The 18,116-nt window shown below is 42.1% G+C and overlaps 1 protein-coding gene and 1 pseudogene across 1 annotated transcript in view; one reads left to right on the top strand and one right to left on the bottom strand.

Moving 5' to 3' along the window:
• RHBDL2 (rhomboid like 2) overlaps positions 1–18,116 on the top strand; it is a 53,540-nt gene that overhangs the window by 19,491 nt on the left and 15,933 nt on the right. Inside the window, exons 2-4 of the mRNA XM_036849654.1 lie at positions 5,508–5,774; positions 10,322–10,470; positions 14,301–14,413. Coding sequence (XP_036705549.1) covers positions 5,529–5,774; positions 10,322–10,470; positions 14,301–14,413 — 508 coding nt within the window. The 5' untranslated portion in view covers positions 5,508–5,528. The remainder of the gene's footprint in view (positions 1–5,507; positions 5,775–10,321; positions 10,471–14,300; positions 14,414–18,116) is intronic.
• LOC118899757 lies at positions 9,115–10,188 on the bottom strand (annotated as a pseudogene).

The raw sequence follows: 18,116 nt of genomic DNA, 5'->3' as shown, positions 1-18,116 counted from the left end.
GAATTCGCCTGTGAAGCCATATGTTCTTGGACTTTTGTTTGTTGGAAGATTTTTTTCATCACAGTTTCAATTTCATTACTTGTGATTGGTCTGTTCATATTTTCTATTTCTTCCTGGTTCAGTCTTGGAAGGTTATACCTTTCTAAGAATTTGTCCATTTCTTCCAGGTTGTCCATTATAGTGGCATAGAGTTGCTTGTAGTAGTCTCTTAGGATGCTTTGTATTTCTGTGGTGTCTGTTGTAACTTCTCCTTTTTCATTTCTAATTTTATTGATTTGAGGCCACTCCCTCTTTTTCTTGATGAGTTTGGCTAATGGTTTATCAATTTTGTTTATCTTCTCAAAGAACCAGCTTTTAGTTTTATTGATCTTTGTTATTGTTTTCTTTGTTTCTATTTCATTTCTTTCTACTCTAATCTTTATGATTTCTTTCCTTCTGCTAACTTTGGGTTTTGTTTGTTCTTCTTTCTTTAGTTCCTTTAGGTGTAATGTTAGATTGTTTATTTGAGATTTTTCTTGTTTCTTGAGGTAGGCTTGTATTGCTGTAAACTTCCCTCTTAGAACTGCTTTTGCTGCATCCCATAGGTTTTGGTTTGTTGTGTTTTCATTGTCATTTGTCTCTAGGTACTTTTTGATTTCCTCTTTGATTTCTTCAGTGATCTCTTGGTTATTTAGTAAAGTATTGTTTAGCCTCCACGTGTTTGTGTTTGTTATGTTTTTTTCCCCCTGTAATTGATTTCTAATCTCATAGTGTTGTGGTCAGAAAAGATGCTTGATATGATGTCAATTTTCTTAAATTTACTGAGGCTTGATTTGTGACCCAAGATGTGATCTATCCTGGAGAATGTTCCATGCGCACTTGAGAAGAAAGTGTAATCTGCTGTTTTTGGATGGAATGTCCTATAAATATCAATTAAATCTATCTGGTCTATTGTGTCATTTAAAGCTTGTGTTTCCTTATTAATTTTCTGTTTGGATGATCTGTCCACTGGTGTAAGTGAGGTGTTAAAGTCCCCCACTATTACTGTGTTACTATCAATTTCCTCTTTTATAGCTGTTAGCAGTTTCCTTATGTATTGAGGTGCTCCTATGTTGGGTGCGTATATATTTATAATTGTTATATCTTCTTCTTGGATTGATCCCTTGATCATTATGTAGTGTCCTTCCTTGTCTCTTGTAACATTCTTTATTTTAAAGTCCATTTTATCTGACATGAGTATTGCTACTCCAGCTTTCTTTTGATTTCCATTTGCATGGAATATCTTTTTCCATCGCCTCATTTTCAGTCTGTATGTGGCCCTAGGTGTGAAGTGGGTCTCTTGTAGGCAGCATATATATGGGTCTTGTTTTTGTATCCATTCAGTGAGCCTGTGTCTTTTGGTTGGAGCATTTAATCCATTCACGTTTAAAGTAATTATCAATATGTATGTTTCTATTACCATTTTCTTAATTGTTTTGGGTTTGTTTTTGTAGGTCCTTTTCTTCTCTTGTGTTTCCCACTTAGAGAAGTTCCTTTAGCATTTGTTGTAGAGCTGGTTTGGTGGTGGTGAATTCTCTTAGCTTTTGCTTGTCTGTAAAGCTTTTGATTTCTCCATCAAATCTGAATGAGATCCTTGCCGGGTAGAGTAATCTTGGTTGTAGGTTCTTCCCTTTCATCACTTTAAATATGTCATGCCACTCCATTCTGACTTGTAGAGTTTCTGCTGAGAAATCAGCTGTTAACCTTATGGGAGTTCCCTTGTATGTTATTTGACGTTTTTCCCTTGCTGCTTTCAATAATTTTTCTTTGTCTTTAATTTTTGCCAATTTGATTACTATGTGTCTCAGCGTGTTTCTCCTTGGGTTTATCCTGTGTGGGACTCTCTGCGCTACCTGGACTTGGGTGGCTATTTCCTTTCCCATGTTAGGGAAGTTTTCGACTATAATCTCTTCAAATATTTTCTCTGGTCCTTTCTCTCTCTCTTCTCCTTCTGGGACCCCTATAATGCGAATGTTGTTGCGTTTAATGTTGTCCCAGAGGTCTCTTAGGCTGTCTTCATTTCTTTTCATTCTTTTTTCTTTAGTCTGTTCCGCAGCAGTGAATTCCACCATTCTGTCTTCCAGGTCACTTATCCGTTCTTCTGCCTCAGTTATTCTGCTATTGATTCCTTCTAGTGTATTTTTCATTTCAGTTATTGTATTGTTCATCTCTGTTTGTTCTTTAATTCTTCTAGGTGTTTGTTCTTTAATTCTTCTAGGTGTTTGTTCTTTAATTCTTCTAGGTCTTTGTTACACATTTCTTGCATCTTCTCGATCTTTGCCTTCATTCTTTTTCCGAGGTCCTGGATCATCTTCACTATCATTATTCTGAATTCTTTTTCTGGAAGGTTGCCTATCTCCACTTCATTTAGTTGTTTTTCTGGGGTTTTATCTTGTTCCTTCGTCTGGTGCATAGCCATTTGCCTTTTCATCTTGTCTATCTTTCTGTGAATGTGGTTTTTGTTCCACAGGCTTCAGGACTGTAGTTCTTCTTGCTTCTGCTGTCTGCCCTCTGGTGGATGAGGCTATCTAAGAGGCTTGTGAAAGCTTCCTGATGGGAGGGACTGGTGGCGGGTATAGCTGGGTGTTGCTCTGGTGGGCAGAACTCAGTAAAACTTTAATCCGCTTGTTTGCTGATGGATGGGGCTGGGTTCCCTCCCTCTTGGTTGTTTGACCTGAGGCAACCCAGCACTGGATCGTACCAGGCTCTTTGGTTGGGCTAATGGCAGACTCTGGGAGGGCTCACGCCAAGGAGTACTTCCCAGAACTTCTGCTGCCAGTGTCCTTGTCCTCACAGTGAGACACAGCCACCCCCCCCCCCGCCTCTGCAGGAGACCCTCCAACACTAGCAGGTAGGTCTGGTTCAGTCTCCTATGGGGTCACTGCTCCTTCCCCTGGGTCCCGATATGCACACTACTTTGTGTGTGCCCTCCAAGAGTGGTCTCTGTTTCCCCCAGTCCTGTCTAAGTCCTGTAATCAAATCCCGCTAGCCTTCAAAGTCTGATTCTCTAGGAATTCCTCCTCCCGTTGCCGGACCCCCAGGTTGGGAAGCCTGACGTGGGGCTCAGAACCTTCACTCTAGTGGATGGACTTCTGTGGTATAAGTGTTCTCCAGTTTGTGAGTCACCCACCCAGCAGTTATGGGATTTGATTTTATTGTGATTGTGCACCTTCTACTGTCTCATTGCGGCTTCTCCTTTGTCTTTGGATGTGGGGTATCTTTTTTGTGAGTTCCAGTGTCTTCCTGTCGATGATTGTTCAGAAGTCAGTTTTGATTCCGGTGCTCTCACCAGAGGGAGTGAGAGCATGTCCTTCTACTCTGCCATCTTGAACCAATCTCTCTCTATGGCCGTTTTTCAATTGGGTTGTTTGTTTTTTTGATGTTGAATTGTATGAGTTCTTTGTATATTTTGGATATCAACCCCTTGTCAGATATATCATTTGAAAACATCTTTTTCCATTCAGTAGGTGGCCTTTTCCTTTGTTGATAGTTTTCTTTGCTGTGCAAAAGCTTTTTAGTTTGATGTAGTCTCATTTGTTTATTTTTGCTTTTGTTTACCTTGCCTGAGGAGACATATCCAAAAAAATATTGCTAAGACTGATGTTAAATAGCAGACTGCCTGTGTTTTCTTCTAGAAGTTTTATGGTTTCAGGTCTTACATTTTAGTGTTTAATCCATTTTGAGTTTATTTTTGTATGAGGTGTGAGGCCATCTTTTCCCCATTGTATATTCTTGCTTCCTTTGTTGTAGATTAATTGCCTGTATAAGTATGAGTTCATTTCTGGGCTCTCTATTCAGTTCCATTTATCTATGTGTCTGTCTGTTTCTGTGCTGGTACCATATTGTTTTGATTACTGTGGCTTTTTATATAGTTTGAAATCAGAGAGTGTGATACCTCCTGTTTTGTTCTTCTTTTTTAGGATTCTTTTGGCTGGATTACTTGTGAAACTAATAAAGCTTAAGCTTCAGACTTCTACTTGCATGGGCTCCTTCTAAAGCAGTGTACATTTATAATTTTTTTATTTTGTAATTTTAATTTTATATTATTTTTTCCAAAGAAACCCCCCTCCCAAATTGTTTAAGCTTCAGAGTACACAAAATCTGTACCTACTCCTGCATAGAGGGCAAAAATCTAGTGAAATCCTATCATGCAGATATAATCATGGTTAATTCTCCAGATGTTTTCCTGTGTAACAATATATTACTTTTTACAAAAATTGGATTGTACTCTCTGTAGTGTCTGGTAATATTATTTTTTTCCCTTAATATATTTGAGCCTCCCCCACCCCTTTTTTTGACCTGAAAACATTTGATTGAAATATTTAAAGAGTTCAACCAGAAGTAAAATATTACAGAACTAAACCGAATGGAGAAGGACAGTACAGCTAGCACCATGACACAGGGAGAGGAAAGAGTATGTAGAGCAGGCCTCACTGTTACAGACATGCTGCCTCAGTAACCTATGTATCTGCTTGGTATCACCTAGCACAGCTGTAACTGTACAATTATTTGTGTAATTTTTGTTGACCTCAGCCTCCTTCATGACATTTTAAACACTTTGGGATAGGGATGGTGGCCTGATACAGAGTAGGTGTTCAACAGATATCTGTTGAATAAATCCTTGAGTGTTTGGATGTTGAGGATTGAGTTCAAGGGAATACTGGATGTGGAAATTACTAGGAACTCAGCCAAGAGTGTCAGATGTCAGAGAATTGTTGGGAAGGCGTGTTTTAGCGAGGATGTTAATGTTGTATCTGGAGAACCAGTAAGGAAGGGTCTACTTAACTCCCAAGTGCTATAGAATGGGCAGGGTGGCATTTTAGAAAGGACACTGATAATTTAGAAGGAGAAGATGTGGGTTTAAATCATTTTTGAGGGGGGAATGGGAAGCGAATTTTTTAACCTATAATGGGGCCCCTAGCATAGTACCTGATATATAGTCAATGCTCAGTAAATCATTTTTGATTCTGAATCAGAAACTAGAGATCTGTGTTTGGCCTGGGAGCAGAAGCAAGATGAAACTGAGAAGGGAAAGGAGATTATTTACTTAAGCTGGACAAAACTGAGTTCAGTTATGCAGTGAGCGTGGTTTGGGCTCTGAGATACATCACCTCGTGGCAAAGCTACTTCTTACACTAATGGTTGCTTTGAGAGTCAGTGGCGGAGGGGAAGGAATTGGTATATGAGGTAGAGTTGCCATCCCAAAGTTCCAGTCCGTCCTTTGGGTGGTGTCAGTAGGTGAATCCATAAATGACTTCTGGGGAGTCCTCTCCCTCAATTGGGGAGACTCTAGTACTTTTTCACCATTACACACTGGTGACAAGGGTATGGATATTACGTGTATTTGGGCACCAGATCTTCAGCTGCCTTCTATTAACACACAGGAAAGGCATTGGAAACCAATGGTTGTGCCAGAGAGCCCAGGAAAGAGCCATGGCCCAAAAACTATAGGGTCATCTGTTTTTCCCTGACATTCATGTCCCTTTCAGGTGGAGGGTGGACCCAGGACAATGGCTGCTGCTCATAATTTGGAGATGGAAGAGGATGTGACTCTGAATAGGGATAGAGAGATGAAAGAAATGCTGGAAGAGGAGAAAATGAGAGAGTACGGGGCAGGTAAAGATCCCTTCAAGCCTAAAAAGGTCCAGAGGATTGTCTCAAAATGGATGCTTCCTGAACCGATGCGAAGAACATACCTGGAAAGAGCTAACTGCCTCCCGCCCCCTGTGTTCATCATCTCCATCAGCATTGCTGAGGTAAGCATTCGGGGTGGTGGGCACTGGTGCAAGGACCCCTGGGGAGTTGTACACACACACTGGGGCTTTAGATCAGGTCTAGATAAGAGACTGGAAAACGTAAGAGGTGAGCTTGGCGACGGCAAGTACAGCACACACAGAACTTGACCTCACCCTCTCCAGAGTTCCCTTCCCAGGTTTTTCTTATGTTCCCAGTCACTTTTACCCAAGGGTTGAGTTTTATTTTTCAAACAACTCCCCTGCCCAGCAGTGACCACAGTTTTAGTGGTTTCGTTTCATTTTAGTTTGTGGGGACTTTAGAAATCAAATAATTTTGGGGTTGCAAATTGGTTTGATCTCATGAACCAACTTTGATTGATTGGTAAGGTCTATCAGGAGCCATATGTTTAGAAGAATTATAGGTTGCCTCCAGATCTCAGTAGGAAAAAAATGGGATCCTCTAATGATGTCTACTATGTGCAGCATGTAGTGGGTTTCAGACTCTGGTCTAGTCAGCCCTTCTGTTTTCCAGAAAAGAGTGCAAGGCCTAGAGACGTGGGGCGATTTGCCCAAGGCCACATACTTAGTTATTTGGCCAGGACTGGGCTTCTCCTGAGCCTCATCTCACCCAGCTTTTTCTCCCACACCATGATGTCTCATAAAGGAATTGACAGAGGATGGCTGCCTGTGGGGTGTGACTTTAGGGCCATTAGGAAGTCCCTAATGTCATCCTCTTAATTCCCACTGATGCCTCAACTTCCTTATCAGGGACGGTATTAGTCAGGATTCTTTAAATAAGCAGAACCAATAGGATGTATACACCCTCATACACACACACATTATCTATCTATCTATCATCTATCTATCTATCTATCTATCTATCATCTATCATCTATCTACATACACATGTATATGGAGAGAGAGAGATTGATTTATTTTAAGGAATTGGCTCATGTAATTGTGGAGGCTTGGCAAGTTTAAAATCTACAGGGTAGGCCAGGACTGGAGACCTGGGGGTAAGAATTACAGTTGAAGGCCAAAAGCCATTTTTAAAAAAAATTTATTTTATTTATTTAATTAAATTTTGGGGCTGCGTTGGGTCTTAGTTGCGGCATGCAAGATCTTTTTTTTTGTTGCACCGTGCGGGCTTCTCTCTAGTTGTGGCGCACGGGCTTAGTTGCCCCACGGCATGTGGGATCTTAGTTCCCCAACCAGGGATCAAACCCACGTCCCTTGCATTGGAAGGTGGATTCTTTACCACTGGACCGCCAGAGAATTCCCTAATTAAAAATTTTTGAACAAATTTGGGAATTCCCTCGCAGTCCAGTGGTTAGGACTCAACGCTTTCACTACCAGGGGCCTGGGTTTGATCCCTGGTTGGGGAAATAAGATCCCATAAGCCACATGGCATGGCCAAAAAAAAAAGAAATTCTTTTTTAAAACAAATTTTTTATTTTGGAATAACTTTAGCATTACAGAAAATTTGCAGAGATAGTACAGAGAGTTCCTGTATATCCCTCACACAATTTCTCCCATTGCTAATATCTTATATTTCCATAGTACATTTGTCAAAACTAAGAAACTCATATTAGTATATTAGTAATAACTAAACTCCAGGCTTAATTTGGCTTTTACCAATTTTTCCAGTAGTGTCCTCTTTCTGTCCCTCTTGTACCCTCGAACCCAGGGTATCATGCTGCATTTAGTTTTCACATTCCCCCCAGTTTACTCTGATCTGTGACAGTTTCTCAGTCTTTTTTTTTTTTTGCTTTAAAATATGTTGTTTATTTTTTCTCCAATTATAAAAATAATACATTGTCCAAACAGATAGTTTAGGAAACACAAAAATCCACCCAGGAAAATGACAACAAAAGCCCTTTCATCCCACCAGCCAGAGATGAGCGCTGCTGGTGTCTGTACGAAGGCACATCTGAGGCTGTGTGCCCAGCCCTGGGCTCCGCAGAACTGAGGTTGGGACTGCAGGCCAGGAACCTACAGCAAGACACATATAAGACGGCCGAGCAGGATAAAGGCGGAGTCTTGTCCTCCAACAACTAGAAGCCGTTTCTTCCTCCTCGGCACATGGTGAGGGCCAGCGTCCCAGGCCCTGCAGAGACCCCCCCAGCAGCTGCCAGGGGAGCACAGTCTACCCAGATGCTCTGGAATGATTTTGAAATCTGGAGTGGATTCACGGCTACCCGTGTGCTAATTTCACTCACGGCTTCCAGATCTGCTCCCTGGGCCAGTAGCGGGTGGGGAGAGGGCTCTGGCCGGGGTGCCCGAGGGGCCTGGACACGGGCCATCACTTGCAGAGAAATGCCCGGGAGTCACGCATCTCACGGGGGACTGGCCTGCCGGGACCTCACCATGTATAGACGATGCCTTTAAGTCCAGGCAGAAGACAGAGGACTCACACTAAAAGGAAGACTGCAGTAAGGCTCCAAAGTTTCTGCACATAGAGCGGTGGCCTTAAAATCCCCTCCCCTTGACCATTTTTGATGCTACAGAGCCCCATCCACCCGGGGACACAGGAAGAGCACGTCTGGGCTCCCTGGGGACAGGGCTGGCCTTTCCTCCTCTCAGCCAGACGCCCACGTCCATGGCCACAGACGACACCCCAGGGCTCCACGGGGCACAGTGGGGATCTGCGGGCAGGGACCCCAAGCCTGTGGGTGCGACCGCAGGTTCCAGAGCGGGCACCAGGAGATGGGGGTTGGATTCCCAACTCTGCCGCCCGCTGCCTTTGGACCAGGCAGTCTCTTGGGGCTCCGTTTCCTCGACTATAAAACAGGAATAACGCCCACCTCATGGGCTCCTGAAGGGACTAAATAAAACATGAGAAGCAGGTCACAGCACTGGCGCATCTCAAGGGTCAATAAATGTCACAGTACCCATCACTCTTTCCCATTAACCTGCTTCGTGTCAACCCTGTGGCTCTCATTTTTAAAAAAACTGTCCCTCTGAGCACTGACCAAAGCCTGGGGGGATAAATGGGAGGTTTATCCTATCCAGAGCCAACCCGAGTCTATATCCAGCCAGGCCTGCCGGGTGGCGAGAAACCGTGAGCCAACGGCCTGGACCCTGGATCAGAGACAGCAGCCCGGCTAGGGCTCTGCCAGGGCTGTGTTCAGACTGCAGAGCAGACAGGGCCCAACAAAGGACGGGCTTGTGCGGAGGGGCCCTGTGGGGGGCACCGAGGCGATGCAAGCAGACCTCGGGGGAAGGAAGCCCTTTCACCGGCCAAGCTGGAACCCTCCCTGCAAAACACTGAATCCCCCATCATTGTTTTGCCTTTAATCACATTTTTAAACACTTAACATACGAACATCTGTTCCTTGATGTTTTGTCTGTTCGTCTGTCATCAAAATGAAAGTCCAGAACCTTCCGTACTAATTTTAAAGTCGGGCTGAACGTTTAGTAATGAACAAAGCTGCTTAAATTTCCCTCTAATTTTGTCTAAGTCTTCGTGAAGTTTATCATAAGTAGGGTCATCATAAGGGAATTTCTGAATCATTGCAATCAGCGAGTCTAAGACCTTCACCTATTTGCTGTCTTTCTCAGTGGAGCAACTGTGCAGGAGACATCTCCGAGCAAAAGCGAAACCTTGGTAGCACCTGATCTCAGATCCGATTTTAGCTCCATGAAACGTGCCATGCTGCCTTCCTTCAATCATACCCAAACTACTTCCCTCTTCATAGCCTTCCTGATACCCTTCCCCGTGAAACCTCTCATCCGCCATCACGATGGCGTCGAATGTGCCTTGACTCCCGGCCGTGGCGGCAGCCGCCCCGCCCCTGCCCCTGCTCCTACCCCTGCCCGTAACCCTACCCCTCGGGCTCCGCTGCCCTGTGCTGCTGCCGCAGAGCCGTGAGGCTCGTGCACGGACGTACCGCTCCTGGGGAGGCGAAGTCCACTTCCCAGTTTCAGTCTTTGCTTTCCATGGCTTTGATAGTCTTGAGGAGTACTGGTCAGGTATCCTGTAGAATGTCCCCCAATCTGGGTTTGTCTGATGTTTTTCTCGTGATTAGACTGAAGTTATGGGTTTGAGGGAGGAAGACCACAGAAGTGAAGTACGCTTCTCATCAGATCACGTCAGGGAGCAGAGGATAGGGGACATCCACATGACATCCCTGTGACATTAACCTTCATCACTTGGTTAAGGTCGTATTTGCCAGGTTTCTCCACTGTAAAGTTACTATTTTTCCCTTTCCCTCCTCTATTCTTCAGAAACCAGCAGTGACTTAATTTCATCTTAAGTTGTAAATGAACGACCAAATAGTGAGTTTGGGAAGATGAGGGCAGTGGGTATTTAAGAGAGGAAAGTGGGTTCGAAAGATTCTTCTTTGCAGTTTGGTCTACAGCTGCTCCTAATCGCTGGAGGAAGTGCCCACAGTTGTATGGTCAGATATATGGCAGGGAATTGAATTCCTGTCATCTTCTGAGCACATGCTAGGGAGTGGCCCTCTTGAGAGCTAATTGTTTGAAACAGAGGTAGTGCCCGTGGACTTTAATGGGGCCTCTCTCTGCAGAAGGTGTGGTTAACGTCTGTGTCTGCCCCTCCCTGTCAGCTGGCAGTGTTTATTTACTATGCTGTGTGGAAGCCGCAGGAACAGTGGATCACCTTGGACACGGGCATCTTGGAGAGTCCCTTTATCTACAGTCCTGAGAAGAGGGAGGAAGCCTGGAGGTTTATCTCATACATGCTGGTGCATGCTGGGTAAGGACTGACAGTTAAGTCACTGATGTCAGAGGTGACTATAAGTCATTGTAACCCAGAGCATTTGTTCGGTGCTTTATTATTGATCAGGCACTTTCACGTCCATAATCTTGTTTGATCCTCATGGCAACCCTAGGAGGCATGTATTACTCTTGCTGTTTCGTGTCTGAGGCTTATGGGATGTAGACTCTTGCTCCGTGTCACACAGCTAAGTTGTAGAGTGAGGATCTCAACCCATTAGTGCTAACTCTAGGTCCAGTGTACTTTGTATTGCATTGTAACTGCCTAATATTGGTATGTCTGTAGGAATATTAATGAGAAGAGAAATCGTTACCAAACCAAAAGTGTGTTCCTCAAGCTGTGTGATGTTGTTAAATGTTCTTTTGAAAATGTGAATCATCAGTGCCATCCTCCCCACCTCTGCCAAACACTTAAAAAATTAATTCATGAGCATTTCGATGAGTGTATAATAATGTTCATTTAGAATAATACAAGCAATAGGTGATGTAGAGCCTGCCATTTTTGCTTACAGTTTTTTTAAAAAAATTATTTATTTATTTTTGGCTGCATTGGGTCTTTGTTGCTGCCCGTGGGCTTTCTCTAGTGGCGGCGAGTGGGGGCTACTCTTTGTTGTGGTGAGCGGACTTCTCATTGCTGTGGCTTCTCTTGTTGAGGAGCACGGGCTCCAGGTGCACAGGCTTCAGTAGTTGTGGCTCACGGGCTCTAGAGCGCAGGCTCAGTATTTGTGGCGCATGGGCTTAGTTGCTCTGCGGCATGTGGGATCTTCCTGGACCAGGGCTCGAACCCACGTCCCCTGCATTGGCAGGCGGATTCTTAACCACTGTGCCACCAGGGAAGTCTCTGCTTACAGTTTCTTAAATGCTAACAGCCTTCAATGACCTTGCTCAGAATCCGTGATTCACCATGCCCACTGCAGACAGTGAGCAGCTTGCTGCTGGCCCCTCCTCTCTGGTGGACTCCTGGGGTGTCAGATGAGGCCAACTTCATGTATGCAACCTACCCAGCCCTGGACCTTGAAAGATAACTCTGGCCAGTGGCTAAATAGGGATCCATGGCAGGACACAGGGCTCAGAGGCTTGACAAGTTAGGGACAAAATCACCAATTGCTCCATTTCTGTGGATACTTCCACACTTTAGTTTTCCATTTAACAAGTATGTTTGAAGCAAATGTGGCTTCTGCACTCAAAGACTTTAAAATTATAAGGGGTAACAGTCAGTTAAATAGTAATGCAAGGCAGTATAGTATTACAGTATACTGTAATTATTTAACCTCTTTGTGCCTCAGTTTCCACATCTCTAAAATGGGGTAATAGTACCTACCTCATAAGGTTGCTGTGATTAAATGAGACAATGCTTTTAACAATTTTTACAGCGTCTGACACATATAGTAAGACACTCAAAAAGAATTTGCAAGGCTGTGTAGGACATGTCACATATGGGTTGTATAAATTAGGGATGCTTTTGGATGCAAGTGACAAGAAAATATAACAGGGGCTTAAACAAATGTAGGTAAATCTTTTGCCCATATAAGAAGCCCAGCGGTAGCTGGTTGGTTCATCTGTTTAATGAAGCCAAGACTCGATCCTGTGCTGACATCTCTGCTTTTCCCTTCGCCTTTCTGTCATGGTTGCAAGTTGGCTGCTGTAGCTCTGCATTCAAAGCAGGAAGGGGGAAGAGGTAGTACCAGGTACTGGTGACATCTATCCCTTTTGTTTCGATAGAGGCTCTCTTAAAAGTCTCCTAGCAGTGTTCCTACCTGAGTCTCATTGGCCAGGACTACGTGACCTGGCTACCCCTAGCTAAGAGAGATTGGGAAAATCAATACCAGCTCTTCTACCCTCACTAGAGGAGGTAGACAAGGGATAAAGAAATGGATGTTGGATTAACTACAGAAATATAAACAGAAAAAGGGGATGATCAGGATGGGGATGGCTTCACAGATGACATGCATTCAAGTTGGACCTTGAAGGGTGCATAGAATTTGGATGACAAAAATTAGTATTTCTCTTCTGGGTATATGATAGGATCTCAGCATTATGCCACTTCTACTCTAGCTGTTGAGCAGCGGAAAGAGTGCTTGGGGTGATTCTTTGCGGTTTCGTGCTATTAGTCACTTTGTCCTCACACTGTTCCCAGAGGACAGGATGGGATAGCTTTCTTTGAACTTCTTGTTCCAATTCACAAGGTGCACATATTTCAAAAACCTGTTTATGTCTGAGGCCTCCATAAGATTGGTATAACTGTCCTGGCTAGACTGTTCTGTGCTGAATTATGTGTTACCTCTCACATGTCTTTGAAGATGGCTTGTACAGTGATAGTTGTGGCTGGATGCACATGTCACCTAAAGGTAAGTAATCTGTTCTGTAGGGTTTGCCCAGAGAACCTCTTCAATGGTCTGCTGGATATCTGTTAAGTAAATTAGAATGCAAAAACACAATCCCTAAAACTAATATGAAAGCGGCTGCACTTTGTGGAAGATTCAACACCTGTGTTATTTTTTAACTTTTTGGTTTAACCCAAAATCTCTTAAAAAAAAAATAAAGCATTGTGCTACATGGCAAGTAAATTAAGGATTACTGTAATGTGGGAATTTGCTAAATTACATTCAGAGATTCTCCAGAGATGCTTGTGGGGTTTGACAAGTAAAATAATGTGAATTTCACTTAAAAATATTTTTCCCAATTTAAAAAGTATAATAAAAATCATCTGTACTCAAAAATGTTATGTGCAAATTATGGTACATGGGAGATACCAACTTTAGCTATTGTTCCTAGGTAAACTTTTTTTTTTTCATTCTGGTAAACTTGAAAAAAAAACCTCTTTAATGTAGAACTGGGAATGAAGTTTCTCTTCCCATCTCTGTTTCATTAAAGACTATCCTGAAGGTTGTTTTCAGGATTTTTAAACATCCTGAAGGTTGTTTAAAAATCTATTGAAATTTCGGGGCTTCCCTGGTAGCACAGTGGTTAAGAATCCGCCTGCAAATGCAGGGAACACGGGTTCGAGCCCTGGTCTGGGAAGATCCCACCTGCCGCGGAGCAACTAAGGCCATGCACCACAACTACTTTGCCTGCGCTCTAGAGCCCGCGAGCCACAACTACTGAAGCCTGGGAACCTAGAGCCCGTGCTCCGCAACAAGAGAAGCCACCGCAATGAGAAGCTCACGCACCGCAAGGAGGAGTAGCCCCCGCTCCCCGCAACTAGAGAAAGCCCGCGCTCAGCAACAAAGACCCAACGCAGCCCCCCAAAAAAAATCTATTGACATTTAGACTCAACATGAGTGAATTAGTATTTTCTCAGTACTACTGTGCAACCAACACAAAAGCAGATGTTGAAGCTGACATATGATGGCAGTTGTCATCTAAACCCCGTAACTGCAAGCTTATTTTCCTTAAAGAAGCCTCATTGCTCTTTGTTTGACATTATCAGTAATTGTTGTAAAACAGAGCTTATAAAATAAATGTATACTTCTGGGGCTTCCCTGGCGGTGCAGCGGTTGAGACTCCGCACTTCCACTGCAGGGGGCACGGGTTCGATCCCTAATCCGGGCACTAAGATCCCACGTGCCTCACAGTGTGGCCAAAACAAAAAACAAAAGTGTACTTCTAAAATGTCCTTTTATCTGCTTTACATATTGAAGCTTCATGTAAGATTTTATTTTTTAAAAAAGTCGCCTAAAAAAATTGGAAAGTGGAATTCAAGTTAAGCAAGTTCTTAACTAGAAACAACACATCAATGCCTGTTAATCTCCCAAGGAAATAACTGCCTGGGCTAGTCAAAATGTTTGACAACTGTGTTTGTCTCTGCAGAGTTCAGCACATCCTGGGGAATCTTGTTATGCAGCTCGTTTTGGGTATTCCCTTGGAAATGGTCCACAAAGGCCTCCGCGTGGGGCTGGTGTACCTGGCAGGAGTGATCGCAGGTTAGTGTTCTGAATGCAACACAGAATCAACACCTCTGGACTCTTAGGAGGTAATAAACAAAGGTAATAAACATTTAAATCAAGATTTGTTGCATTCCTCATATGTGCTAGGGTACCTGATAAGTTAGGAAATACGTTAATTAGAGATAAGATAAGGGTATAGAGAGGTCTTTATGCCCATTCTCAGGTACGTCACAGTCACACAGGGTTTTGCGCCATTGGAAACTGAGTAGTTTGGTGTTCAGGTGTATATATTGGATAAAGGACTAAAGCCAGAAGGTCCTTATTTGTCAAGACTAATGATTTGGGGAAACAAGGTGATCAAGATTGCATTTAAGAAAGATAACTTCAAGAGAATGTTGAGAACAGCTAAAGGGACCCAAAGACTGGGTAGGGACTATCCCCCTGGGCCTAGCAGCATATGCCAATGATCTCTCATACAGGGTGTGCCAAAGATGATTCATTAGGGTGTGGGCAGAAAATATCAGAACTCCTATCTATCCATTTATTTATTAGAAACTTTAAAAAATTAAACTTTTTATTTTGAGATAATTATAGATTTACACTGTAAGAAATTAAGTATCTAGAGGTCCCATGTACCCTTTAACCAGTTACCCACAATGGTAACAGCTTGCAAAACTATAGTACAGTATCCTAATCAGGATATCTACACTGATACAAAGTACAAAATATTTCCAACACCACAAAGATTCCTCACAGTTGCATTTTTACAGCCATACCCTCTTCTCTCCCACCCCTTACATGTTCCTTTACCCCTGGCAACCACTAATCTGTTCTGTGTCTATCATTTTCTCACTTCAAGAATGTTATATAAATAGCATAATACAGTATATAGCCATTTAGGATTAGCCTTCTTCGCTCAGCATAACTCTCTGGAAATTCATGTAGGTTGCTGCATGTTTCAATAGTTCATTTTTATTGCTGAGTAGTATTCCATGGTGTGGATGGAAAACCACCACAAGTTTAATCCTTCACTCACTGGAGGACATTCCAGTTTTGGGCTATTACAAATAAAGTTGCTATAAACATTTGTGTACAGGTTTTTGCAAACATAAGTACAGTTTTGTGAACATGAGTTTTCATTTCTCTAGGATAAACATCCAAGAGCAAGTTGGTTGGGTTGTATGGTAGTTGTATATTCAGTTTTTTAAGAACCAGCCAAAATGTTTTCCAGAATGGCTGTTTCATTTTACTTTCCTCCCAGGTTTGTATAAGTGATTCAGTTTTCTGCATCCTCACCACCATTTGTCACTATTTTTAATTAATTAATTAATTAATTAATTAATTAATATTTTTGGCTGGGTTGGGTCTTCGCTGCTGCTCGCGGGCTTTCTCTAGTTGCCACGAGCAGGGCTACTCTTTGTTGTGGTGTGCAGGCTTGTCATTGCGGTGGCTTCTCTTGTTGCAGAGCACGGGCTGTAGGCACGCGGGCTTCAGTAGTTGCAGCACACTGACTCAGTAGTTGTGGTGCACGGGCGTAGTTGTTCCGTGGCATGTGGGATCTTCCCGGACCATGGCTCGAACCCGTGTCCGCTGCATTGGCAGGCGGATTCTTAACCACTGCACCACCAGGGAAGTCCCTGTCACTATTTTTAATTTTAGCTGTGCTCGCACGTGTGTGATCTCATCATGGTCTTAATTTGCATTTCTCTAATGGCTAATGATGTTGAACATCTCTTCATGGGCTTATTTGCCATCTGTGTATCCTCTTCAGTGAAATGTCTGTTCATGTCTTTTGCCCACTATCTAAATAATTAGATTTTTTTTAACTGTTGAATTTTGAGAGTTCTTCATATATTCCAGATCCCAGTCCTTTATCAAATATGTAGTTTACAGATATTCTCTTTCAGTCTGTAGCTTGTGTTTTCATTGTCTTAACAGGGTCTTTCACAGAGCAAAAGTTTTTAATTTTAATGAAGTCCAGTTTATCAAGTTTTCCTTTTATGAATCGAGCTTTTGGTGTCATGTCTAAGAACTCCTCACCGAGCCCTAAGTTTTGAATATTTTCTCCTATCTTATCTTCTGAAGTTATGTTTTGCACTTTACATTTAAGTATGTGATCCGTTTGAGTTGGTTAGTTTTTGTATAAAGTGTGATGTTTAGATTTTCTTTTTGTTTGTTTATTTGCCTATGGATATCCAAATACTCTGGAATAACCTGTTGAAAAGACTATTCTTCCTTCACTGAGTTGCTTTTATACCTTTGTCAAAAATCGGTTGGCTGTAGTTTTGTGGAACAATTTCTGGGTTCTCCTTTTTGTTTCATTGATCAATGTGTCTACCCCTCCACCAATACCACATAGTCAGTACCACTGTAGCTATATAATAAGTCCTGAAATCAGTGAGAGGGATTCCTCTCACTTTTTGCTCATTTTAAAGATTACTTTATGCATTTTTCTTTTACATAAAGATGGGTGTCTAATTTTCTTTTTTTTCTGCGATAACAAAAAGCTTTCAGTAGTAAGCTACTTAACAGATGTTGCTGAAAAGACAAACACAAAATATGTCTCTTCAAAGACATAACAGTATATTTCTCTTAAGGAGTGATAATGTAACTACTTTTCCAAAAATACTCATGCTATGAAAGGGGCATTTTGAAAACTGGTCAATGGAAATCATTCCATCATTATGTGATTTTGCTCCTGAAGAAGATGCAATAACTCTCACAAGTTCACACTTAAAAAGCCAGGAAACAATTTTCTCAATTGATTTAAAATTTCTCAGTGAAGAGTTCTAGTGGGTTTTTAAACTTATTGACTGTAACACTTTCTGATTAGTTTGCAAGAACAAATGACTGATGTTAGGGAAGGTGGGAATTAATCGCCACATGACAACAAAAGTTTTGCATATTTGGAATAAGTATAGGCAATGACGCAATTCTTCCATTTGAAACTGGACATTGTTTTTAAATTTTATATTTTGGTAATGACAGTGATTAAGAGAAAACTTCCATGGAAAATAATTGAACTTAGAAGTATATCTTTGCATTTCTGTGTCATGATATTTAACCAGGATTTTTAAAAATAATGAAGCTTATTTAATAACACTGCTCACTGAAAGATCTTCTTTTTAAAGACTATTTTTTAGAGCAGTTTGGGGTTCACAGCAAAACTGAGAGGATGCTATCGAGATTTCCCATTCATCCCCTGCCCCCACACAGGCACAGCCCCCTCCATTATCAACAGAATGGTACACTCGTTACAACTGATTAACCTGCATTGATGTATCACAATCAACCAAAGTCCATGAAATCTAGGGTTCACCCTTGGTATTGTACAGTCTATGGTTTTGGACAAATGTATACTGACATGTATCTATCATCACAGTATCATACAGAGTAACTGCACTATCCTAAAAATCCTCTATGATCCACCCATTCATCCTTCCCCATCCCCCAACCCCTGGCAACCACTGATCTTTTTACTGTCTCCATCGTTTTCCTTTTCCAGAATGTCATATAATTGGAATGTCATATAATTGGAATCATACAGTATGTAGCCTTTTCAGATTGGTTTCACTTAGTAATATGCATTTAAGTTTCCTCCATGTCTTTTTATTGCCTGATAAGAATTTTTTATATCATTAATGAAGTAAAAATAATTTAAAAATATTGTGTAACCAATATATCCCATCCTTTAAAATTCTGTTTTTGTGTTTTTAAACACATATACATGTAGTGGTAC

Source organism: Balaenoptera musculus, chromosome 1 (genome assembly GCF_009873245.2).
Source record: "Balaenoptera musculus isolate JJ_BM4_2016_0621 chromosome 1, mBalMus1.pri.v3, whole genome shotgun sequence".
NCBI lineage: Eukaryota > Metazoa > Chordata > Mammalia > Artiodactyla > Balaenopteridae > Balaenoptera > Balaenoptera musculus.
This window is presented reverse-complemented; position numbering and strand designations above follow the sequence as displayed.